Source organism: Antedon bifida, chromosome 6 (genome assembly GCF_963402885.1).
Source record: "Antedon bifida chromosome 6, ecAntBifi1.1, whole genome shotgun sequence".
NCBI classification, from domain to species: Eukaryota; Metazoa; Echinodermata; class Crinoidea; order Comatulida; family Antedonidae; genus Antedon; species Antedon bifida.
In genome coordinates, this window is record NC_136231.1 from 5,910,741 (window position 1) to 5,930,391 (window position 19,651).

Sequence of the window (19,651 nt, forward strand, 5' to 3'; positions counted from 1 at the left end):
ACCATAGGATAATAACTGATTTTTAAACTTTCCCAAGCTATTTAGCCCATAGAATTTTTCTTGAAATCCATTTATATTTGTATGTGGATGAAAACGAAATATAGCCAACATGCATGTTATTGCATTTGTTTCAGTAAACATACACATCAGTGTTTAAATAATAATGGTAGTCTTATATAGTGCCTAATACAATGTTTCTAATCACTTTACAAACAAAAATGATTCATAAAATATCCTAAGGGATTATACTTTTTCATTTAGTTTGGTTTTTTTTAATGAAAACAAATCAAATAGAGGTTGTACAAACAATTTATTTTAAATTAAATTTTTAATAACATAATTTGTATTCATAGTTTCATATATGCACAAATAAAAGGAATATTTGTTTTTAAAACAAATGTTCTTGTAAATTGATAACAGTAGTACAGTAAAATTATTGAGACACACACATGAAAGTATATTTTATTTCGCTACGGTGATCGTTCGAGATCACATGAGATCCCGTTCGTTACATACGCACAAAATCAGAAGTCTTTGACATTGGATATCTAAAGAAAAATTGATTATTTTGTAAGAAATACACGTCATATTATCTATCAAGCATTGTTTCGTTATGGACAACTTATCACTTGGTAAGAGGGATAACGAACAATCAAGAAAAATAGTAGAAGTAGGGCTTGAGAGCTTATCTCTCACTTACACCTACCTCATAAAATAAAGATCAAACTTCGACAGGTAAGTTCTCGTTTAATCTTCTTATTAAATAGGATAAAAATAACCTGGAATCATAATGGAAGGGCATTTGTAACATGTTGGTCTAATCACATCTCAACCGCTGAATTAGGTGTGTGCTACCTCTAGCATCAGCTAATTTGCATACATGTTCTGTGCAAGGGGTTTATAATATTGAATACATTTATATATGACTGTAAAGAAACTTTTGAACTTGGATTTTTTATTTTTAAATGGCGAGCCAAGTATAGTTGTAAAGTAATGTTTATATGTTACTGTGTTTGGACACTTGAAGGCCAATTTACACAGACGAGCAGTAACCGCTTCGCGTTATGTGTCAATGGTCATAAGGAATAATATAGAATTGGCCTTTACAGTACTATAGTAGTACACTGCAAACCTAACTTTACTAGTATTCGTAATGCAAACCATCTACGTACAGTTCCAAGCACAAATAACAACAAAAAAATTTGTAATAAGTAGACTCTGCTATTCATAATTCAATTTTCAGCCAATAGTAGGCCATCTTCTTCATTATAAAACACCTTCAAGCTGTGAGGCCTGGTGAACTACTTCTTCCATTGTTAAGGACATTTTCTTTCCGCTATTCAACAGGTGAACTTCAAAATGTGGTATATCTTTTAAGAGCTGTAATAAAAAATAAAATCTGAACTGAACTTAGTGGAAACTAATGGAAATTGTGCAGGCTTGAGTACCTACTGTATTTACACTTGTTTGACAAAAAAGGTGTGATGTGCCCAAATATGGTAGTAATGATATCATCATGTCCATAAATGGTGTCACATAAAGTTTGATAGTGTAGACAGAGTGTAACCAACGTGTTCTTGTTTAGTGTATTGAACAAGAACCAGAACAAAATTACTAAACATGTAGGCTGTAGTCTTTGAAAGTTGTGCCACTATGAAGCAACACACAGTTAAGCTCTGTCTACACTATCAAACTAGTTTGACAAAAAAAGTGTGTGATGTGCCCAAATATGGTAGTGATATACCCAAATATGGTAGTGATATGTCCATATATGTGTACATCACATTTTTTTGTCACATAGTTTGATAGTGTTGACAAAGCTTCACACACACACATGCAAACTTGTTAGTGTATTAGGAAATAATGTTTGAGATTTTCTTTATAAAATTTAAATAATGCATACATACATCTCTACCGCAGACAACTACCATTGGGTAACCAAGACAACAGGCATTTTTTAATCGTTTTCCAATACTCAAATTCTGTCTGTCATCCATTACGATCTCTCCTTTTAATTGGTGATTATCTAACATTAGCTTATCATGCAATGATAAGCATGTAGACATTAAAGAGTCTTCCTTTGATCCTTGCTGTAAAAAAAATGTAGAGGTAATAAAGGATAGAGGGATAACTCAAACTATAGATGTATTATACAACTAGAAAGTCACGTGAACTCCTTCCTAACATAGGCCTATATCTAGAGAGTCAACTAACTCCAACCCATATACAACTCAATCACAGCTCAAAAAATGAGTAACCATAGTAACTATGTCTTCATCAAATCAACCAATTGGATACGCCATTTAGAAGTAGCGTCCACAGTGGCGAAATGGCTATGAGTGCTCACTTGCTAAACCCAGGGAGCAGCGCCCAGAGAAAAAAAAACAGGCATTAAAACATGTCGAAAAAGGCTAAAATGCCCAAGGCCTCCAGCGTTGGAGGGCCACAGGTCTGTATGTTACACCACTGAGCGTCCACTACTCAGTCACACAGCATTGCCCACATGTTGAGCATATTCTAACAATTCTGACGATCCTTTAAGAAACTTCATGAACATACATACTATCTATGGTGTATGATAACAATTATGTAAAGTAAATTCATTTTTTTTTACCTGTGGAAGTATAACACAAATTTGATACGGTGCAATTAAGCTAGGCCACCTAATTTCAGTTTCAGACGACAAAACCTCAATGGCTCCAGCAAGAATTCTAGTAACACCAAGTCCATAGCAGCCCATCTCCACAAGCCTAGAAAAGAAAATATAACTGTTGTATATATGTATATTATACAGACACAAATACATGAGATTCTATCTCAGCAACATTCTTAGCCCCATTGAGATATGCACTCCATTTACATACTTGCACGCATTTTTGTGCTTACTGCTTCGCACAAAATGCAATGTGTGCCATTTAATGGCATCTATTACAACGCATTAGCATACATATGTTACAAATAGTTGATGATATGAAGACTAGAGTGCACATACGCTAGGTCACAGGGTTTGTATGCGCAACATATGTTCGTATTACTTGCTCATGTTATGTTATTTATCTAGTCATGCCCTAAAATCAAATTTTAAATATTTGATAACATACTGTTTTTGTTTCTGGTCATTCGTGAACTGGGTCTTAAATATCTCTGAGTATTTTTTGCCAAGATAGAATGCATGTCCAACTTCAATTCCCTTGGTGAGCTTCATTGCACAATCTTCTTTAGATTTCCCTTTTGTACATTGTGGCTGCTTGCCATACTCTACAAAATCAAATGTTCTGTTAAACCATATAACAATTGAAATATTAACATAGTACAGTAGAACCCCTCCTTTTGTGACATCCCTATTCAACAAGGGTCAATATATGTTTAACACAACAACCAATCCCAATTCAGGGGACACCCCTATTAAGGAGACAATTTGTTGGGTCCAAAGGTGTCCCTTTAATAGGGGTTCTACTGTACTATTTTTTTTTTATACGCATCCAACAGCGAGCAACTCATGGATGAACTATTTTATACGTTATCGAGATCAGGCTGTTTATTAATATTCTATAAGAATTTCAACAATTCTTTTCTTGAGTAAAAGGTAGTCAATGTAAAATAGAGTTGTTATACATTGTTGTAATGTTCTTGGACAAACAACAATACTCAAATATACTAAGACAAGGTTTATAAGATCAAACAATAGACTTTATTGTAGCACTTATTCGGATCAATACTTCTTGTTACACCGCATGGTATTTCGAACTACCCTATGACCTAGGTCATCACCTCAATTGTCAATCTTGTTTTATTATTATGGATGGTTAATAGCCTCACCTATTGTTTCAACATTAGCACCATAACCACAATCACATGTATAAATGTCATCTTCTCCTAGCGTTGATAATAAATGATACTCATGAGAGGTACTGCCACCAATTGCACCTGTAGAACCTTGCACTAAGAAATCAAAAAAGATTTTCAGAAATTGCTTTAAATCAATCACACATTTGTACAGTAAAAAAAATGAGGTAATGTCTGAGAGAATAGTTTTTGTAAGCCTTATACTATATTACCTTTTACATACTGTACGTTTAATTTATCAAACAGCCTGGTATAAGCCTCACAAACTGCTTCATAAGTTAACATAGCACTTTCAACTGACGTATCAAACGTGTAAAGATCTAAAAATAGAAATATACTACTGTAATTTAAAAAAAGATAAGATATTTTTTTGGAATAGTGGTTTCAAATATTGGAGCTCATTGACACTATTTTTTTCCCCTCCCTCTTCTAATGATCAAAATATTCAACTGACATATCAAACGTGTAAAGATCTAAATATAGAAATATACTACTGAAATTTTGGAATAGTACTTTCAAATACTGGAGCTCCCTATTCTATGATCAAAAATGTACACTCACTGATTTCTACTTGTTAAAACAAAAACATTTACCTTTCATTAGAAATTCTCTTGTTCTCAGTAAACCAAACCTTGGTCTCTGTTCATCTCTGAACTTTTGAGAGATCTGAGAATAGATATGACAATTAAAACACAATACAATTTTCAATTCAACTTTATTTCAGACAAACTGTCCATATGAAACTTATAAACACAATAAAAAAAAGAGAAAGGAATACAAAGCATTATGTGACAACCATCATGGAGAGAGGACCAAGAATTATGAGAAGAAGAATTATTAATATATAAACTAGTAATCAAGTTAGGCAGGAAAATATTTAATTTTCATACCTTTCTGTCAATACAAAATCATATATAATCATATTATAAAGTCATAAAAGTGTAAATTAGTTCACGAATTACCTGGTAAAGTCTTATTGGAAGATTCCTATATGACAGATTGATATCTGCAGCAACAAGACTGGTGATGGCCTCTTCGTGTGTCTGATAATAATAATTGGTAAACAATACAATAACAATACCGTATATCCTCTGGTATAATCGCACCCACTAGAACACAAAATTGTGCTGACTTTGGGGGTGGGACTATACCGTGGGAAACCTTGGTTCAGGAAAAAAAGTGAGATTTACGCTAATATGCTTTTTTCTCATAAGATAACTTTTTTGTTTGATGTTTTACAATGGATGATTTTGGACATTTAAAAATTTGTACTTTTGACTAAATTTAAATTTAAGAGGATAACGAAATACCAACAACTATAACAAACTTACTGGACTTAAACAATGTTCAACGCCATGACGATCATTTAATTTATACAATTCAGTATCCATTATATCCCATCTATCTAGAAAAAAAAATCAATCTGAATCAATAATAAAAAGTAGTATATTTTTTTGTATTAAATAAAATTGTTGATTCTAGCTTATGAGTGGATTTATTTTAAAATACAATTTTAAAAACCATATTGATAACCAATAGATGCACTGATTATGTTTATATAACAAAAAATTAATAATAAAAAGTAGTATATTTCTTTTTATTAAATAAAATTGTTGATTCTAGCTTATGAGTGGATTTATTTTAAAATACAATTTTAAAAACCATGTTGATAACCAATAGACGCACTGATTATGTTTATATAACAAAGTATAAAACTGACTTTAAATAACGAGAGTAAAGCCATGATTGTGAGTGACACATCTACTTCAAATTTGGTTAAGATCTAAATGCACAGCACATCTTCCCTATACCCTTAAGCTCTGTCTACACTATCAAACTTTATGTGACAAAAAAATGTGATGTGCCCATATATAGACATATTGATGTCATATCACTATCATATTTGGTCATATCACTACCATATATGGGCACATCACACTTTTTTTGTGACAAAAAAATGTGATGTGCCCATATATAGACATATTGATGTCATATCACTATCACATTTGGTCATATCACTACTAACCACATATATGGGCACATCACAAACTAGTTTGATAGTGTAGACAGTGCTTTATACTCTATAGCCCTAGACAGTATACGAAAAATAAACAAACCAGATTTTTTCCAAAGACTTGCCGCCCCAAGAGTTGGCATAACCATCTTCTGTGCCCCTACCATCGCCATTTGTTCATCAATTAATTTGGTCAATTTCTCTACTGCTCTCCATGCAAATGGAAGGATGTGATAGGTTCCTGGTCCAGCATGTTTCATTAATCCCTTTTCTATCATTAACTGTAAAATTAGAATACATTTTTTTTGTTAATATATGTCTTATACTAGTTTGACAAAAAGTATGATGTGCCCAAATATGGTAGTGATATCCCCAAATATGGTAGTGATATCCCCAAATATGGTAGTGATATCCCCAAATATGGTAGTGATATGACATCATAATGTCCATATTTGGGCACATCACATTTTTTTTGTCACATAAAGAATGAGCAATTTTTATGTACACAGAACCAACGACTGTAAGTCCCATCCGAAGGATAAGGCAATGAATGTAAAGTATCTTGCCTAAGGATACAAGCACTACAGCACTTGGGTGCTACAGTAGTAGGATATCACTGCACCTGTAATACCAAAATAAATTGGGGTGTACGTTATGAGAAAATTATACTTGATATTTTGAGATGCTGAAATAAAAATGAGACAGATATAACCCACATAATACTGACCCTCTGACTGTTACACAATTTATCATTTTTCGGAGCATCTTTTGGATGTATTACAGTTGGTAAAAAAAGCTTTGAGAGACAGAGGCGATTATCAAATGATATGGATCTTGTTTGCTGTAAAAATAGTCTGTTTACTTGCTCTGAATACAACCGCAAGGTTAGTGGTGTTACCATTATTCTGAAGAGAAAAATAAAACATATAATATTAATCACGAGACTGTACAGTATGTCGATATAAAGTTTGAGGTACAACACATGGTTGGTGTACCGCAAACGCCGTAATATATTAGTACTTATGTCGCTACCTCATAATCAGTTCACTACTAGCCTATATACTCTATGCAGCTGGCTAATATTAAATAGAACATGTTAAGCTAGCTAGCTATATTCTATTCAAACTATACATACAGTTTATAGTCCTACAATTAACTAGTACAGATAGCTTACTACAATACTACTACTCAGCTACTGGCAGGCCCTAGAAGAATACCTTACCACTGTCTGAACTTACTGTAAGTGGTGTATTTAATACAATTACAAGATAAAACAGAGTTTAAAATATTATTAATCTAGTCTTCTATATCTAGATATTAGTCTAACAAGTGAATAATTTACATCAACTATCTAGATTTGTTTTTATACAGGAATATGTTGGTAAACTTGAGTGAGATGTTATTCATGTTGTTATTTATTACATGTGGTTTGAACACTAAAACAGATCTACGTGGTGTACTTACACCTTGCAATACTTATAGCTGATTGGTTGACGTTGGACATACAATAGATCTGTTATTGTAATATCCAAAAATGAAAACACACTGATGCAATTTTCCCGACAAGATTGTTGTTTTTATGAGTCGGAGTATGAGGGTAAAATAAAGTTAATATTCACATTGTGATATGTCAAGTTAATTGTAGTCAATAATTAATTTAAAAACTAGTGGGATATTGATTTCTTATTACCTAAGGGTGTGCCAGGTTAGGTTGTGACAACCAGCTGGTGGGGGTAGGCATTGCACTGGGATATGGTTGGTTATCTGGTCATTTCGGTCGCCAGTCATTTGACGGCCGCTGCTTATGGAACACCAACATTTATGGTGCGCTATTCTCGTCATAATACCATAATGTACTCACCATCAAGTTTATTGAGCACATGTGTTATTAGACCTACTTGTTTGCCAAAAGAAATAAAAGTAAAGAATGTGTCTTCGAATTATGATCGGTTTTTAATTGGGAAATTGAATATTAAAGCATTTCTGGATTAATTACTGACAATAATGATAAGTGTGATGAACTGTTGTTTTTATTATAATCCTGCTTCATTGATTTACTTTTGTACTATTTTTGTTTATTGTATTATTTTATGGCTAAATAAATGATATGATAATTTGATATATTTTTTTTTCAGAAAATGCCTGTCACAGATTCACAAAGTGCTGAACTTGATGAAAGAATTGAAGCTTTTATTGCAAGTTTAAAACTTGGGTAATAATGTAGCTGTTAATTTGTGCTAACCATTGATTGTTTATGCAATAGAATCCCTCTTTATTATTAAAGATGCCTTTTTTTTAGGTCCCAAGGGGTTCCACTTTAACTTCATACTTTTATGTAATCCGCTTTCAAATAGTATAGTATATTACAGATACATATTTCTGATAACATTTAGGCAAGTGGTTGGTTCATACGATGTGGCAAACAAGACAGTAAAGCTTTTAAGACGTGTCGTCTCGCAGACGAGATGGAATCACGCCGGGGATCTGATGGATAGAATACGAAAGGAAGGCAAGAAGATGATGGCAGCTCAGCCGTCTGAGTCTGCTGTCGGAAATGTTGTCAGAAGAGTTTTAAAAATCATCCGTGAGGAACATACAGCGTAAGTGTGAATTGTGATAAATATTGGGCTATTATTATATTGGTTTAATAGCATGTTGAGTAATAAAATGTATTGTTTATTTTGTTTGCAGGATTCAGGGAGCACGGGATGACACTGGAGACAATCAACAATCTTTACATGTAAGACATTTTCAAGTTTTCCTTTGTTGACACTTTCAACTACAATACATGGTAAACATAATTATGTGTAATTTTCCAAACCTTATCTAGATTCGATTCACATAGTGTTGGCTTTGACCTATCCAGGACAGTTCTTGAAAGTGTTCTATCCAGGGTAGTTCCTGAGAAGTGTCCTATCCAGGGTAGTTCCTGTAACTTGTCTTATCCAGGGTAGTGTCTGAAACTTGGCCTATCCAGGGTAGTTTCTGAAACTTTGCATATCCAGGGTAGTGTCTGAAACTTGTCTTATCCAGGGTAGTGTCTGAAACTTTGCATATCCAGGGTAGTGTCTGAAACTTGTCTTATCCAGGGAAGTGTCTGAAACTTGACATATCCAGGATAGTGTCTAAAACTTTGCATATCCAGGGTAGTGTCTGAAACGTTCCCTATCCAGGGTAGTGTCTGAAACTTGGCTTATCCAGGGTAGTTTCCAATTTGCTAATTTCTTAACATAATGATTGACTCTGTATATGAATTTATTTCCCTAGAAAATGTTACTAGCAGCTGGAAAATCAGATGATTTCCAGAAACCAAGTGTAAATTTGAAGGTGAGAATTTCTTCTATGCTAGTGTCTTAGGCTAATGCATTCTCTCTCTCTATCTGCATCATATGGAACAGAGTTAACTTGGTGCTTAGGGCCATTAATTGCACCTTCATAGGTCCAACCTGATACAACTCTGTACTAACAAATCAATAAGTTGTTATTTGTTTCTGTGATTAGGGTCGTGTTATTGAGAGCATTAATGAGTTTCTAACAGAGCTTGAGAGCAGTGCAGACAACATTGCGATACAAGCACTTGAGCATATCCACTCAAATGAAGTGATTATGACGGCTGGGAAATCAAGAACTGTTCAAGCATTTCTTTTGGTAAGAAACTATCAAGTTATTTTTTAAATAATCCAAAAAGGAGACTCTTAAAGATAGATGCTTTGAGTAAATTAAGATGAATAAGAATAAGATAATAAAAGTCAATAGAAAGACTTGTCTTTATATTAGTTATCCCTTGTACATATGAAATTTAGGATCTTATTTGAAGATGTACTAGATGTATGTAGTACAGTACTATAATACTTGATATCACTGATAAGTTGTTGCTGTTGTTATTATTGACCTATGACCTTTACTAAGCATTACTGTACCAACAAACATTTTTTTCAGAATGCTGCCAGAAAAAGAAAATTCCAAGTTATAGTTGCAGAATGTGCTCCATCTTATCAGGTCAGCTTAAGGTCAATTCAGACAGCGTCGTCTGACGAGCAAAATTTAACATGTTTAAAGTATCAAAGACCCAAAAACTATGCCGGACTATTTTCAAGACGACTCGTCTGGCCTCGTCGTACGATGCTGTCTGAGTTAGCCTTAAGTCACAATTATTACAATTTTATGATATTATAACATAGTCAGATTTTCAGTCACATGATTTTGTTATTATCTGCAGTGTCATATTAGATCATTGTAACAGTTACACCTAATACCATGTTTTATAGGGTCAAGAACTTGCAGTAAACCTTGCAAAGGCTGGAATAGAGACTACTGTGATTACTGACTCAGCTGTATTTGCTATGATGTCAAGGGTCAATAAGGTCATCATTGGAACACACACAGTAATGGCAAATGGCGGGTTAGTAGATAAAACTTTCAGTTTTTTTGTTTAGTCTTTTTAACCTATTCGCTTAAATTCCTCAACAGCCGTGTGAATACATTTAACTTGTAAAATCATACTCTTAGGCTTAATCAATGTGAACACATATTTATAATAATGTGATGTTTAAAATTTAAATGTCCTTTATTTTAGGTTAAAAGCTGTCAATGGAAGCCATGCTATAGCATTAGCAGCTAAACACCATTCTGTTCCTGTAAGTATAGTAATAGTCAAACATCCATACTAATCTTGTATAAATCTATACAAACACCTGTTATGGAGCTAGGCCTATTTACTAGCAGTTTCTCTTGCTAAATATAGATGTATGAAGTGTAAGTCAACCAATTTTGTTTCAAATGCATCATTTTCATATTTCAGCTCATTGTCTGTGCACCAATGTTCAAGCTATCTCCAGAATACCTATGCTCGCATGACCAGGTAAATATTCAATGTTTTTAATAATAAACGCAAGCCCAAAGCCATTCAAAAACTCACCCACCCCCTTTTCCTGAAGTGCCCTTTTTAAACTACAGACCAGAAATGGAAGTGATGGTTAAAAATATAGCCCTTTTCATGCAAAAAACGAAACCCCTATAAAAATTGAATTAAAGATGTATTGTCCCCCTGAAAAATATTTTTTTTTTTAATATGCCATTTTAATGTCACATAATAGTTATCCACTTTGACAAAAAATTAGATCTAAACAAAATTTATTTACCTGAGAAAACTGTAATTTAAAGCAAAAGATAGTCAAATTGGCTGCCAGCCAATGGATTTTTGGTTGAATTTAACCATTTATTTTTCTCATTTTATAAGTGAAAACATTATTTTTTTTCGAGTCTTTTTTTTTTATTAAAACTACAAAATACCATATTCAAAGTCTGATTTAATTAATCTTCATTTTTCATGTTTTTGGGGGACAATACATCTTTAAGGGTTGCCATTGATTTCTGGAAGACTTTTTCAAAATCGTTATTCTACCGCTGTTGTGTTTTTAATTATGTTTTTAGAATGGTTTTAACAAGTTTGAATCGCCGCATGATGTAATGAAATTTGCCGATTCAGATGTACTTTCACAAGCACAGGTTTATAACCCAGCTTTTGATTATGTGCCACCTGATCTTGTCACACTCTATATATCAAATATGTAAGTTTTATACATTATTAAAGATTGGTTCCCACTAGGATGCAACGCAAGGGCGTAACGCAATGCAAAGTGATTTTACCAATCTCAAGACATGGATTATTCGAACAGTCGCGTGTCATTGGTCAACTCGCTTGCGTTGGGTCTACGACCTTGCGTTACGTCCTAGTGGGAACCAAGCTTAAGATATCATCATTTTTTGTTGCGTATCTGTAAATTATGTATGTATCTTTCAATAACTTTGACCAAGTTAGCCAGTCCTATGTGGTATGGTTAGCTTACTGAAAATAAATCTGCCATTGAGAGTAAGAGTTCAAAAGCGTGCTCTTGCTCAAGGACGGGTTGTGATCGCAAGTCTTCCATCGCTCTTGACGAAGGGGGCATCAATTGTTTCACAGTTTGTAGTTTTGACTTTCTGTCTGATATATTTATTCTTTTTTCTAGTGGTGGTAATGCTCCTTCATATGTTTATCGATTGCTTAGTGAACTCTACCATGCAGATGATCATGACCTTTGACATGATCAGATGACATCATTGTCTGGATTGATAACATACATACATGATTGAACAAACTGTGCACCGTGAATAAGAAACCAAAATCTGAGAATGATGGGAATATTCTACTATATTATCCAAGAAGATTGTCACATTATGCATCACTTAACATGACCATCTGTGGTTGGAATAGGACTGCATGGTTGACTGCACACACAGTTTTTAATAACCCACTATTGTTGATGCTGAGAATAGAAAATAAAATCTCTAAATATATCATTCTCATGTTATTATGAAGTAATTTTCCAAATGGTGGTGTGATTGAGCTGAAAATAGATAGTTAACTTGGAGGTCACTGATTGTTGTGTTTAATTAAGTGACCACTGATTGGTGTTACTATTAACACATTATCAGTGGTCAGTTAAAACAGGGAGTTGTACAACTCCCTGGTTAAAACATGCCAATCAGTGACTGATAATAATCTTTGTTAGTGTACGTGTCTGCATGCAAATAAGCAGTCCTGGGCTTGATGTTTGCTTTTACTAATATCGAAAGTTAGTTTAAACTGTCGTTCTATAACTCGCAGCCATGTTGGAAATAGTACTCGCAGCCATGTTGGAAATAGTACAGTTATAAAATGACTTCAATAAATGCGTCATTTTACTTTCTTTGTCACTACATTTATTCTAGTCGTACAGTATGCTATATTATCAGAAATGCAATTAAAAACATTTCAGCATGGTAGAAAGCAGGTCTTCAGTTTGTTCACTGTATCTTGTACCGAAAAAAACTTGTGGTGGTCGACATATTTTTATTATTTTATTTTATTCAATCGAAACCAACAGCGATAATTACCGCCACTAACAGGTTTTGATACAAACAAAATCAGGACTGTTTAAAGCACCTTGATTGGTCCTAACATTGATCAAGGGCTTCTCTCGTCCAGTGCCCACCTTGACCAGAGGAAAGGCATGAGCCAATACGTCTGAGGTAGATACTAGATGCAGGGGCTACCATAAGAGTCAGCAATGCTGATTTTAAATGTCTAACGGGACCCCAGCTCCATATACAGCACCCGATATTCCCAGATGGTCTCCCATCCAAGCTCTAACCAGGCCCAACCTTGCTCAACTTTGGTGATCCGACGAGAACCGGTCTTTCAAAGTGGTAAAGCATATCATATCTGGTTTTCTCGCATCCTCATACCAGCAACAGGTCCAAAACATAGCACCTAACTACAAAATTTAACATAGACCCTCTAATCTCACTATAGTACAGTATCACATAATAAGATTGCCATTAGAATGTTTGTTTGTCGCTAGCCTATACCCAGAAGGTAGTGCTCACTCTACTAAATTTATGAAGCTTCTGATATCATATTAGAATTATACATGGCTAGAACACAAGTACACATCTTCAGGTTCGAGCATTTCAATTTTTCTCTCACTGCAAGGAATATTCACGAAAGAGACCTTCAGCAAAACTGGTTAAAACTGTAATCCATCTGCAATGACCTTAGCATTTCTGGTTCAGAAAGCAATTGAGAGCAAGTTTTCAAAGTTGACTATAAAAACTATAAAACAATGACAACATTTTGAGTCACATGGAAAAGATTTATTAACAAAAGAAGCACAGCATGGTGGCATTATGTCTATCTGCTGTAGATATGAACAGAACAGTTTATATATATAAAGAAATTCAAATTATGTTTTGAAATGTGGCAACTAATCCATAAGATTCTTCCGTTAAAGTTCAACCCAATATTCTTTTGTGCATATTTTTCAAATTTTATAAATTTTTTTTCTTGGTTTCATTTCTTATTCAACCCAAGGTTTACTAAAACTCTTATTTCAGATAAAATTGGTACAAAAAAATCGAGTTGAATTTTATTTGAAATCCGATTTTGAACAATATAACAATTGTTATACTTGTAGAATATAAAGAAATTCTAAAAAATGAAAATTCATTTTTAATAATTAATATTATTGAGAGCATTAAGTTTCATATACAAGATTACTTTGTATAGTCTAAGATCAGCATAGGGCCCTACATTTTGACTTGATAAATACTTAAGCACAAAAGTCTGGCTTATCAACAATCTAGCGTGCAATAAACACTTTACTTATTTGTATCTGAGTATGCTAGTTTTTTTTGTTCTGCTGCACTTAACGCTAATCCTATATTAAACATTGTAGGTTGAAGCCAAGTACTGGATTAGGGCCAAATTACAGGAAACATATCGCCCAAATGGATGATGAATATACATATTGGAAGGAAAATCTAAAATGAAATATTTGTATTAAATTAACTGGTAAACACATTAATCATATTATTGGTCTATAACATACTTTTCTTTATAAACGAAGTACTGCCTATGAATGTATTCGGTTCGAACTGTCGGAACAGATATTTCAATTACCGCTTCAACTTACATGTACTTTTAAAATGTTTGCAATTTAAATAAAATTCTTATTTTCCACATATTTCTTTATAAATTTACAACAGTGTTTAAGACATTAAGGCGCTACCTTACTTTAAAAGATGTAATAATATTACAGACATCACATAAGCTGTCCTCAATCTCCTTTACGAGTATTATGGACTATCATAATTCCTTACGGATTACTAGAAATAAAAATCATATCCGAGTACTTAAATATAATTTTTTTCTTTGTGAAGCGCCAATAATTTCAACGGTTATTGATATCTACATGTTTGTTTCTTTTTAAACCATGAGACGTTCTAAAATACCACATACACTTATTTCTATGTTAGAAAACTTAATTTAAAATTGGCCGATGTTCGAACACCAGAAGTGACTTTCTGCATTGCTTTTGACAACACAAAATCACGCAAACAGTTTTGTTGCTGCTTTCATATAGTTACTCACTTTTCATGGGGTTTAAAATTTGATAACCTAGTTACCCCCTAGACTTGGGAATTCATCCTCGTTGTCTACACGTGGTGCAACAGGCCCGTCGTTGCGGTACCTTCCTCCTCCGCCGCCGCCTCCGCCGCCACCACCACTACCACCTCCAAAACCACCTCGCCTACCACGCCCGCCCTCTCTTCCACGTCCGCCCTCTCTTCCACGTCCGCCACCTCTTCCTCGTCCACCACGTCCGCCACCCCTTCCTCCGCGTCCACCTCGTCCAGACGGTTCATTAAAACTTATGTCGATATCCAGTAATTGCTTTTGTGATGGCCGTCCTTGATGCCCATGTTCTTCTTCCTATTAAATAAAGTAAATTATTAGTTTGTTTTCAAATTATGATGGTCATATAAACTATAAACAAAGTATCCAGATAGATTAGAAGTACAGAAATTATTTTATAGGTTTAATCTCTTAAAGTGAGAATTTCAAGTTTCATTTGTCAATTTTATAATAATAATAACAATAATAATAGATAGATTTATATAGCGCAAACAAACGATGTCTATGCGCTCGATAAAAAAGAGAAAGAGTGGAAACCAAAAGGAAGAGAACAAAAAGACAAAAACACCAAGCTAGCACCCAAACCGGAGTATGGGGATACATCATCACCACTAACTGGGGATCAGTACCCCAGTTAGCATCAGTTAAGTTGATACACCTCCAACCAAAGTAACTTGCAGTGTGAACAAACTATAGTTAAAAACCAATTCTTATTTGAGGCTTAGGAGGCAGAGTAGACCGAGTCATGGCACCCTAGCACTAAGGTAGGATTGTAGCCTGGACATTGGGATTACGAGGAGTTCAACTACGAGGGATCACTATCACTAAACAACCAGTGACCCGACTGTTGTATGTATACAAATGTAAGCACCTACATACCCTATCATAATCCATATTATCAGTAGTAGTAGCAGCAATTTTTCTTGAGTCCAATTTATATGTTTTTTTCCATTGTTCAACGTTTTCTCCTTCGCCAGCTTTTCGTATCTTGAAGTCCTTTTTGTAACGGTTTTGATTTACTTGTGCCTTGTATTCTTCCAGGGTCATTTCATGAGCGGTTTCCTCAACGCCTTCCACTGTCGTTTCTTCATCTGGTTTTTCACCATCCCTAAAATACATACAGTAACCGTTAGAAATACAAGTTGTCTAGTAACAAGAGGATTAAAAAATGATAGAAACCAAGGGAGGACAGTTATTAGTTTTTTTTGCAGAATCAAAAATAACCAAAGTTATAATCAATGCTCATAGTTAATTAAGAGGTAATTTAGCAGTTTTAATTTTCTTATTAGTAAAGTTGGCTGAAGCCTATACTATTCGCATGCATTTACTAACCAAAAATAAACAAGCCAACTATCCTCTAAAGTGCTATCTTTATCTGGTAAATGAGCTGGCGATACAAATGTGTTAATTATTAACTACGAGAAATAGTAACTAATTAACACATACATATATATGCAAATACTTTCAGCTTCTGCTGCTTTTTGTATATATATGTTTTTCGAAATAAGTAAATAAATAATATATATCATTAATTAGGAGCCATGTTCACCATTTCAATTACACTAGTTAACTAACACTATCTAACCAAAGCCAAACACTGGTGTTATCTAAAGACCAGGAATACCACAAAACCATGGTGCTGTGCTTATACCAAAAAATCGTGGTGCTCTGCTTATACCACAAAACCATGGTTCCGTGCTTAGTGCCCAATGTATTAGAATGTGCACAGCAACACAAAGTTCTCTACTCACTTTTGCACATTTGTATTTTCATGTTCTTCCGCTTGGCTGTCGTCGGTCACATTGGAAGTGTCAAGTTCGCTAAAAGATAATTAAATGCATTCGTGATTGCAAACAAGCATTGAATTGATGTTGACAAATGATGTACAGTATGGTCTTGTTGCATGCTTTCTACAGCTAGGTACATAATATATTACCACGCAAGGCGTCGTCCAGAAACCAAATCTTTATTCAAAGAAATGACTGCTGGTTTTTAAACCAAGGGAAAGAACACCGACAAAAAACTAAAACATCGCTGTTAAAAGCTGCTTTCAAATAATTGCTGCACTTAAACTTTAAATAAAAAGTATTACTGTATTGTTATAACAGTATCTGATCATGTGGAAATAAATTGAGCAACAGAAAATCAATATTACATTACAGTAATGTGTTTGACAATGGCTTTAAAAGACAATAACACTGTACTATTCATCAATGTAGCCGAGCCAAGGTAAATATATTATACATTGAATGACATTAATGTTAATTTGATTAATGGATGCAAGTTGCTTATTATTTCCCTAACAATTTGGCCTTGATCTTCAAAGTGGAAAATCTGGACATGAAAAGGGAACAATGCAAATTATTAATGAGTATGATTAATAATACAATATGATTATTATTACATATAATTTTTAATGGCAAATGTATATCACAAAGAACGTCTTTGTTGAGTTGTTAATTTATTAATAGGCGACCAACCACAGATATAAACAACTAGTGTTTTAATTTTTAATACGACCACAGCACAAAGTGTAATTGTGAGAAACCATGGAGGGAGGCCATTGAATATACGACCACATATGAAGCATATTCTATAAACAATCCTTGAATACGAATATAGTGTATTTGGTATATGTCGGCCATTTTGGACAGGGTTTTTTTTTTATTGCCTTACTTCGCTGTTGACTAGTTAACACTAGTTGTTTATTATCTCTATGTTACCAACAGACAATGATAAAGTAATGTTGGTTGTGGTTAAACTTTGTTTTCGCACTTTGACGCAAGCACACTGCTAAACTCCCTTGTGTTCCGCCTACACAGGTGCATCGCATCTAAGTGGGAACCAAGCTTTAATATTGCCAATTATATCGGAAAGATTGAGACGTTACAGGTTAATAACGACAATTAGCAATAATTACAAATATTTTACCTATACATTTCATAATTCTGTGCCATTGATGGATGGGAATATCTAATAAAAACATTGTAGCATTATGAATTATAAGTAATACAGAACCATGATTTGAACTGCCCGTGTGCAACTATGCTTCTACCAGCGTTCATCCACAATCTAAAGCCCTGTCTACAATACCAAAGTTTATGTGAGGTGCCATATATGGACATAATGATGTCATATCACTACTATATTTGGGTATATCACTAATATATTTGGGTATATCACTACCATATTTGGGCACATCAGTTTTTTTGTTAGTTTGATAGTGTAGACAGAGCTTTAAAAATAATCCTGGCTTTAGTAATGACAATTATATAACATCATGATACCTACCTAACTTCATCTCGTACACTACCCCAGTTGTGAGGCCCATTTCCTTCTCTCTTCTCATGTGGCTTAATTGAACTATGGATAAATCAAAATAAAATTAATATACAGGTAATACAAAATTAGAATTATTCATTGTGTTGTATAAGAAACCTGGACTGCATATTTTTCGAAAGGAAATCTGCCAGAGAATCATGATCGAATTATTACATTCGACAAGAGGAGTTATAAATGTTATTTAACGTACAAATTAATATCTTTTGAGGCATGGGAATGCGATCAATCGCCTAACACGCTCCTAAAATGCCCTTGATGTGTACCACTTACAGCACACTTACATTTGGTAAACTTCTACACACCAAGATATAGAAATGGCACGCCTGTATTTTCTGAGAAAAGGCATGATGGGGTTGCATGGTGTAAAAGTATAAAGTTGAGGAGATAAATTATATTATATATAAACAAATTGACATAAAAAATTAACATTAGCTACATGCCTCTTGTCACTTCCACTGTGTCGATCAAATTCACGTTTTCCTCTGTAATCTCTGCCGCCGTTGGATGATCCGCGTCCTCTCCCACCACGTCCCCGTCCTCCGCGTCCTCTTCGCTCACCAAACTCTCCTCTTGATTGCTGGCCGAATCCTCTTGGACGTTCGCTAAATGACCTTTCGTTTTTCATTTCCGTTGTCATGCCTTCATTGTTGTTGAATGTTGAGGGTTCTTCATTTTCACGGTTTTCTCGGTCTTGATATGGACGTCCGCCTCTTCTATTGCCTCGTCCCCCACGACCTCGTCCACCTCTCCTTGGTGGGACATCAGCCTCTTTTCCAAAACGTTCTGGTTTATCTTTCAAGTCTAAAAATATATATATTTGCAATAAAAAAAATCTAAACTCATGATACACACCATATTATTATTCATACAGTAAATAGAAAATACTTTACTACACTAACATTAATTGGAGACACACTGGGTCGCTCAAAAACTCCGAGACTCAACCACCAGGGTCCAGGTCACACTCGCACTAAAAAACACGCGAGACCAACATTTACTGTATGTTGGCTAGAAGATACACGAGGTGCGAATCCCTGATAATGCCTAGACAAAACAACATTGTTTTACAACTAAAACATATGCAATTTAAACAAAATATATATGAAAATAACATACCATCTCTTCTGTTTGATCGAGTATCTGTTTCAACGGGCTTTTGAATGTTTTTCTCATTCAATTGCTTGTTCTGATTACTACTACTAGGTTTTTTCTTCTTTTTCTCCTTGGTCACCTTTGGATCTATTGGTGCTGGTTGTTGGTCTAAAATATCTTCAGCATCATCAACTAAAAAGGCACCGTACCTGTTGGACGTCCCTATACCGTACGCGTGTTCCATGATGAAATTCCTTCACTTTCTAGAAGGATGATTTTGGATTGTAAATACTACCTAGAAAACATGAGGAATTAGAAAATATGGCGATCTCGACAGAGGAGTAGTGCAATTGAGCAAT

General features: G+C 34.3%; 3 protein-coding genes across 6 annotated transcripts; 1 reads left to right on the forward strand and 2 right to left on the reverse strand.

Annotated features, from left to right (window-relative positions):
* Positions 1–54: 54 nt before the first annotated feature.
* On the reverse strand, positions 55–7,273 carry LOC144844654 (putative proline--tRNA ligase, mitochondrial). Of its 2 annotated transcripts, none has more exons than XM_078701665.1 (12): positions 7,203–7,273; positions 6,588–6,765; positions 5,964–6,141; positions 5,178–5,251; positions 4,809–4,889; positions 4,440–4,512; positions 4,059–4,166; positions 3,820–3,942; positions 3,102–3,258; positions 2,615–2,750; positions 1,908–2,090; positions 55–1,380 (listed from the first exon to the last, which is right to left on the reverse strand). In XM_078701665.1, the coding sequence occupies exons 2-12, from the start codon at positions 6,759–6,761 to the stop codon at positions 1,267–1,269; spliced, it is 1,401 nt and encodes a 466-aa protein (XP_078557791.1). In that variant the 5' UTR covers positions 6,762–6,765; positions 7,203–7,273; the 3' UTR covers positions 55–1,266. The 2 variants fall into 2 exon arrangements, with proteins under 2 accessions (XP_078557791.1, XP_078557792.1); XM_078701666.1 differs by having other exon boundaries at positions 7,099–7,261.
* A 108-nt stretch (positions 7,274–7,381) lies between these two features.
* LOC144844380 (translation initiation factor eIF2B subunit beta-like) lies at positions 7,382–12,553 on the forward strand. 2 transcript variants are annotated; one of them, XR_013612424.1, is made up of 13 exons: positions 7,382–7,457; positions 7,996–8,072; positions 8,254–8,460; positions 8,552–8,600; positions 9,128–9,187; positions 9,362–9,508; positions 9,800–9,859; positions 10,129–10,262; positions 10,437–10,497; positions 10,662–10,721; positions 11,294–11,430; positions 11,872–12,359; positions 12,392–12,552. XR_013612424.1 is itself a non-coding variant. In XM_078701271.1 (12 exons), the coding sequence occupies exons 1-12, from the start codon at positions 7,440–7,442 to the stop codon at positions 11,942–11,944; spliced, it is 1,083 nt and encodes a 360-aa protein (XP_078557397.1). In that variant the 5' UTR covers positions 7,382–7,439; the 3' UTR covers positions 11,945–12,553. The 2 variants fall into 2 exon arrangements, 1 of the variants encoding a protein (XP_078557397.1); XM_078701271.1 differs by having other exon boundaries at positions 11,872–12,553.
* A 1,163-nt stretch (positions 12,554–13,716) lies between these two features.
* On the reverse strand, positions 13,717–19,648 carry LOC144844410 (uncharacterized). 2 transcript variants are annotated; one of them, XM_078701306.1, is made up of 7 exons: positions 19,317–19,648; positions 18,641–19,001; positions 18,150–18,221; positions 17,790–17,831; positions 16,610–16,678; positions 15,738–15,966; positions 13,717–15,155 (listed from the first exon to the last, which is right to left on the reverse strand). In XM_078701306.1, the coding sequence occupies exons 1-7, from the start codon at positions 19,534–19,536 to the stop codon at positions 14,841–14,843; spliced, it is 1,308 nt and encodes a 435-aa protein (XP_078557432.1). In that variant the 5' UTR covers positions 19,537–19,648; the 3' UTR covers positions 13,717–14,840. The 2 variants fall into 2 exon arrangements, with proteins under 2 accessions (XP_078557432.1, XP_078557433.1); XM_078701307.1 differs by lacking the exon at positions 17,790–17,831.
* Positions 19,649–19,651: the final 3 nt, after the last annotated feature.

Coding starts and splice junctions, on each gene's coding strand:
- LOC144844654 (XM_078701665.1), bottom strand. CDS start 6,761: ATGGTAACACCACTAACCTTGCGGTTGTATTCAGAGCAAGTAAACAGA. Junction 3,943..4,058: donor AAACGTACAGTATGTAAAAG/GTAATATAGTAT, acceptor TTGATTTCTTAG/TGCAAGGTTCTACAGGTGCA. Junction 1,381..1,907: donor TAGTTGTCTGCGGTAGAGAT/GTATGTATGCAT, acceptor TTTTTATTACAG/CTCTTAAAAGATATACCACA.
- LOC144844380 (XM_078701271.1), top strand. Junction 8,461..8,551: donor ATCCGTGAGGAACATACAGC/GTAAGTGTGAAT, acceptor TTTTGTTTGCAG/GATTCAGGGAGCACGGGATG. Junction 10,498..10,661: donor CTAAACACCATTCTGTTCCT/GTAAGTATAGTA, acceptor TTCATATTTCAG/CTCATTGTCTGTGCACCAAT.
- LOC144844410 (XM_078701306.1), bottom strand. CDS start 19,536: ATGGAACACGCGTACGGTATAGGGACGTCCAACAGGTACGGTGCCTTT. Junction 19,002..19,316: donor TCGATCAAACAGAAGAGATG/GTATGTTATTTT, acceptor ATATATTTTTAG/ACTTGAAAGATAAACCAGAA. Junction 16,679..17,789: donor CAGAATTATGAAATGTATAG/GTAAAATATTTG, acceptor ATTATCTTTTAG/CGAACTTGACACTTCCAATG.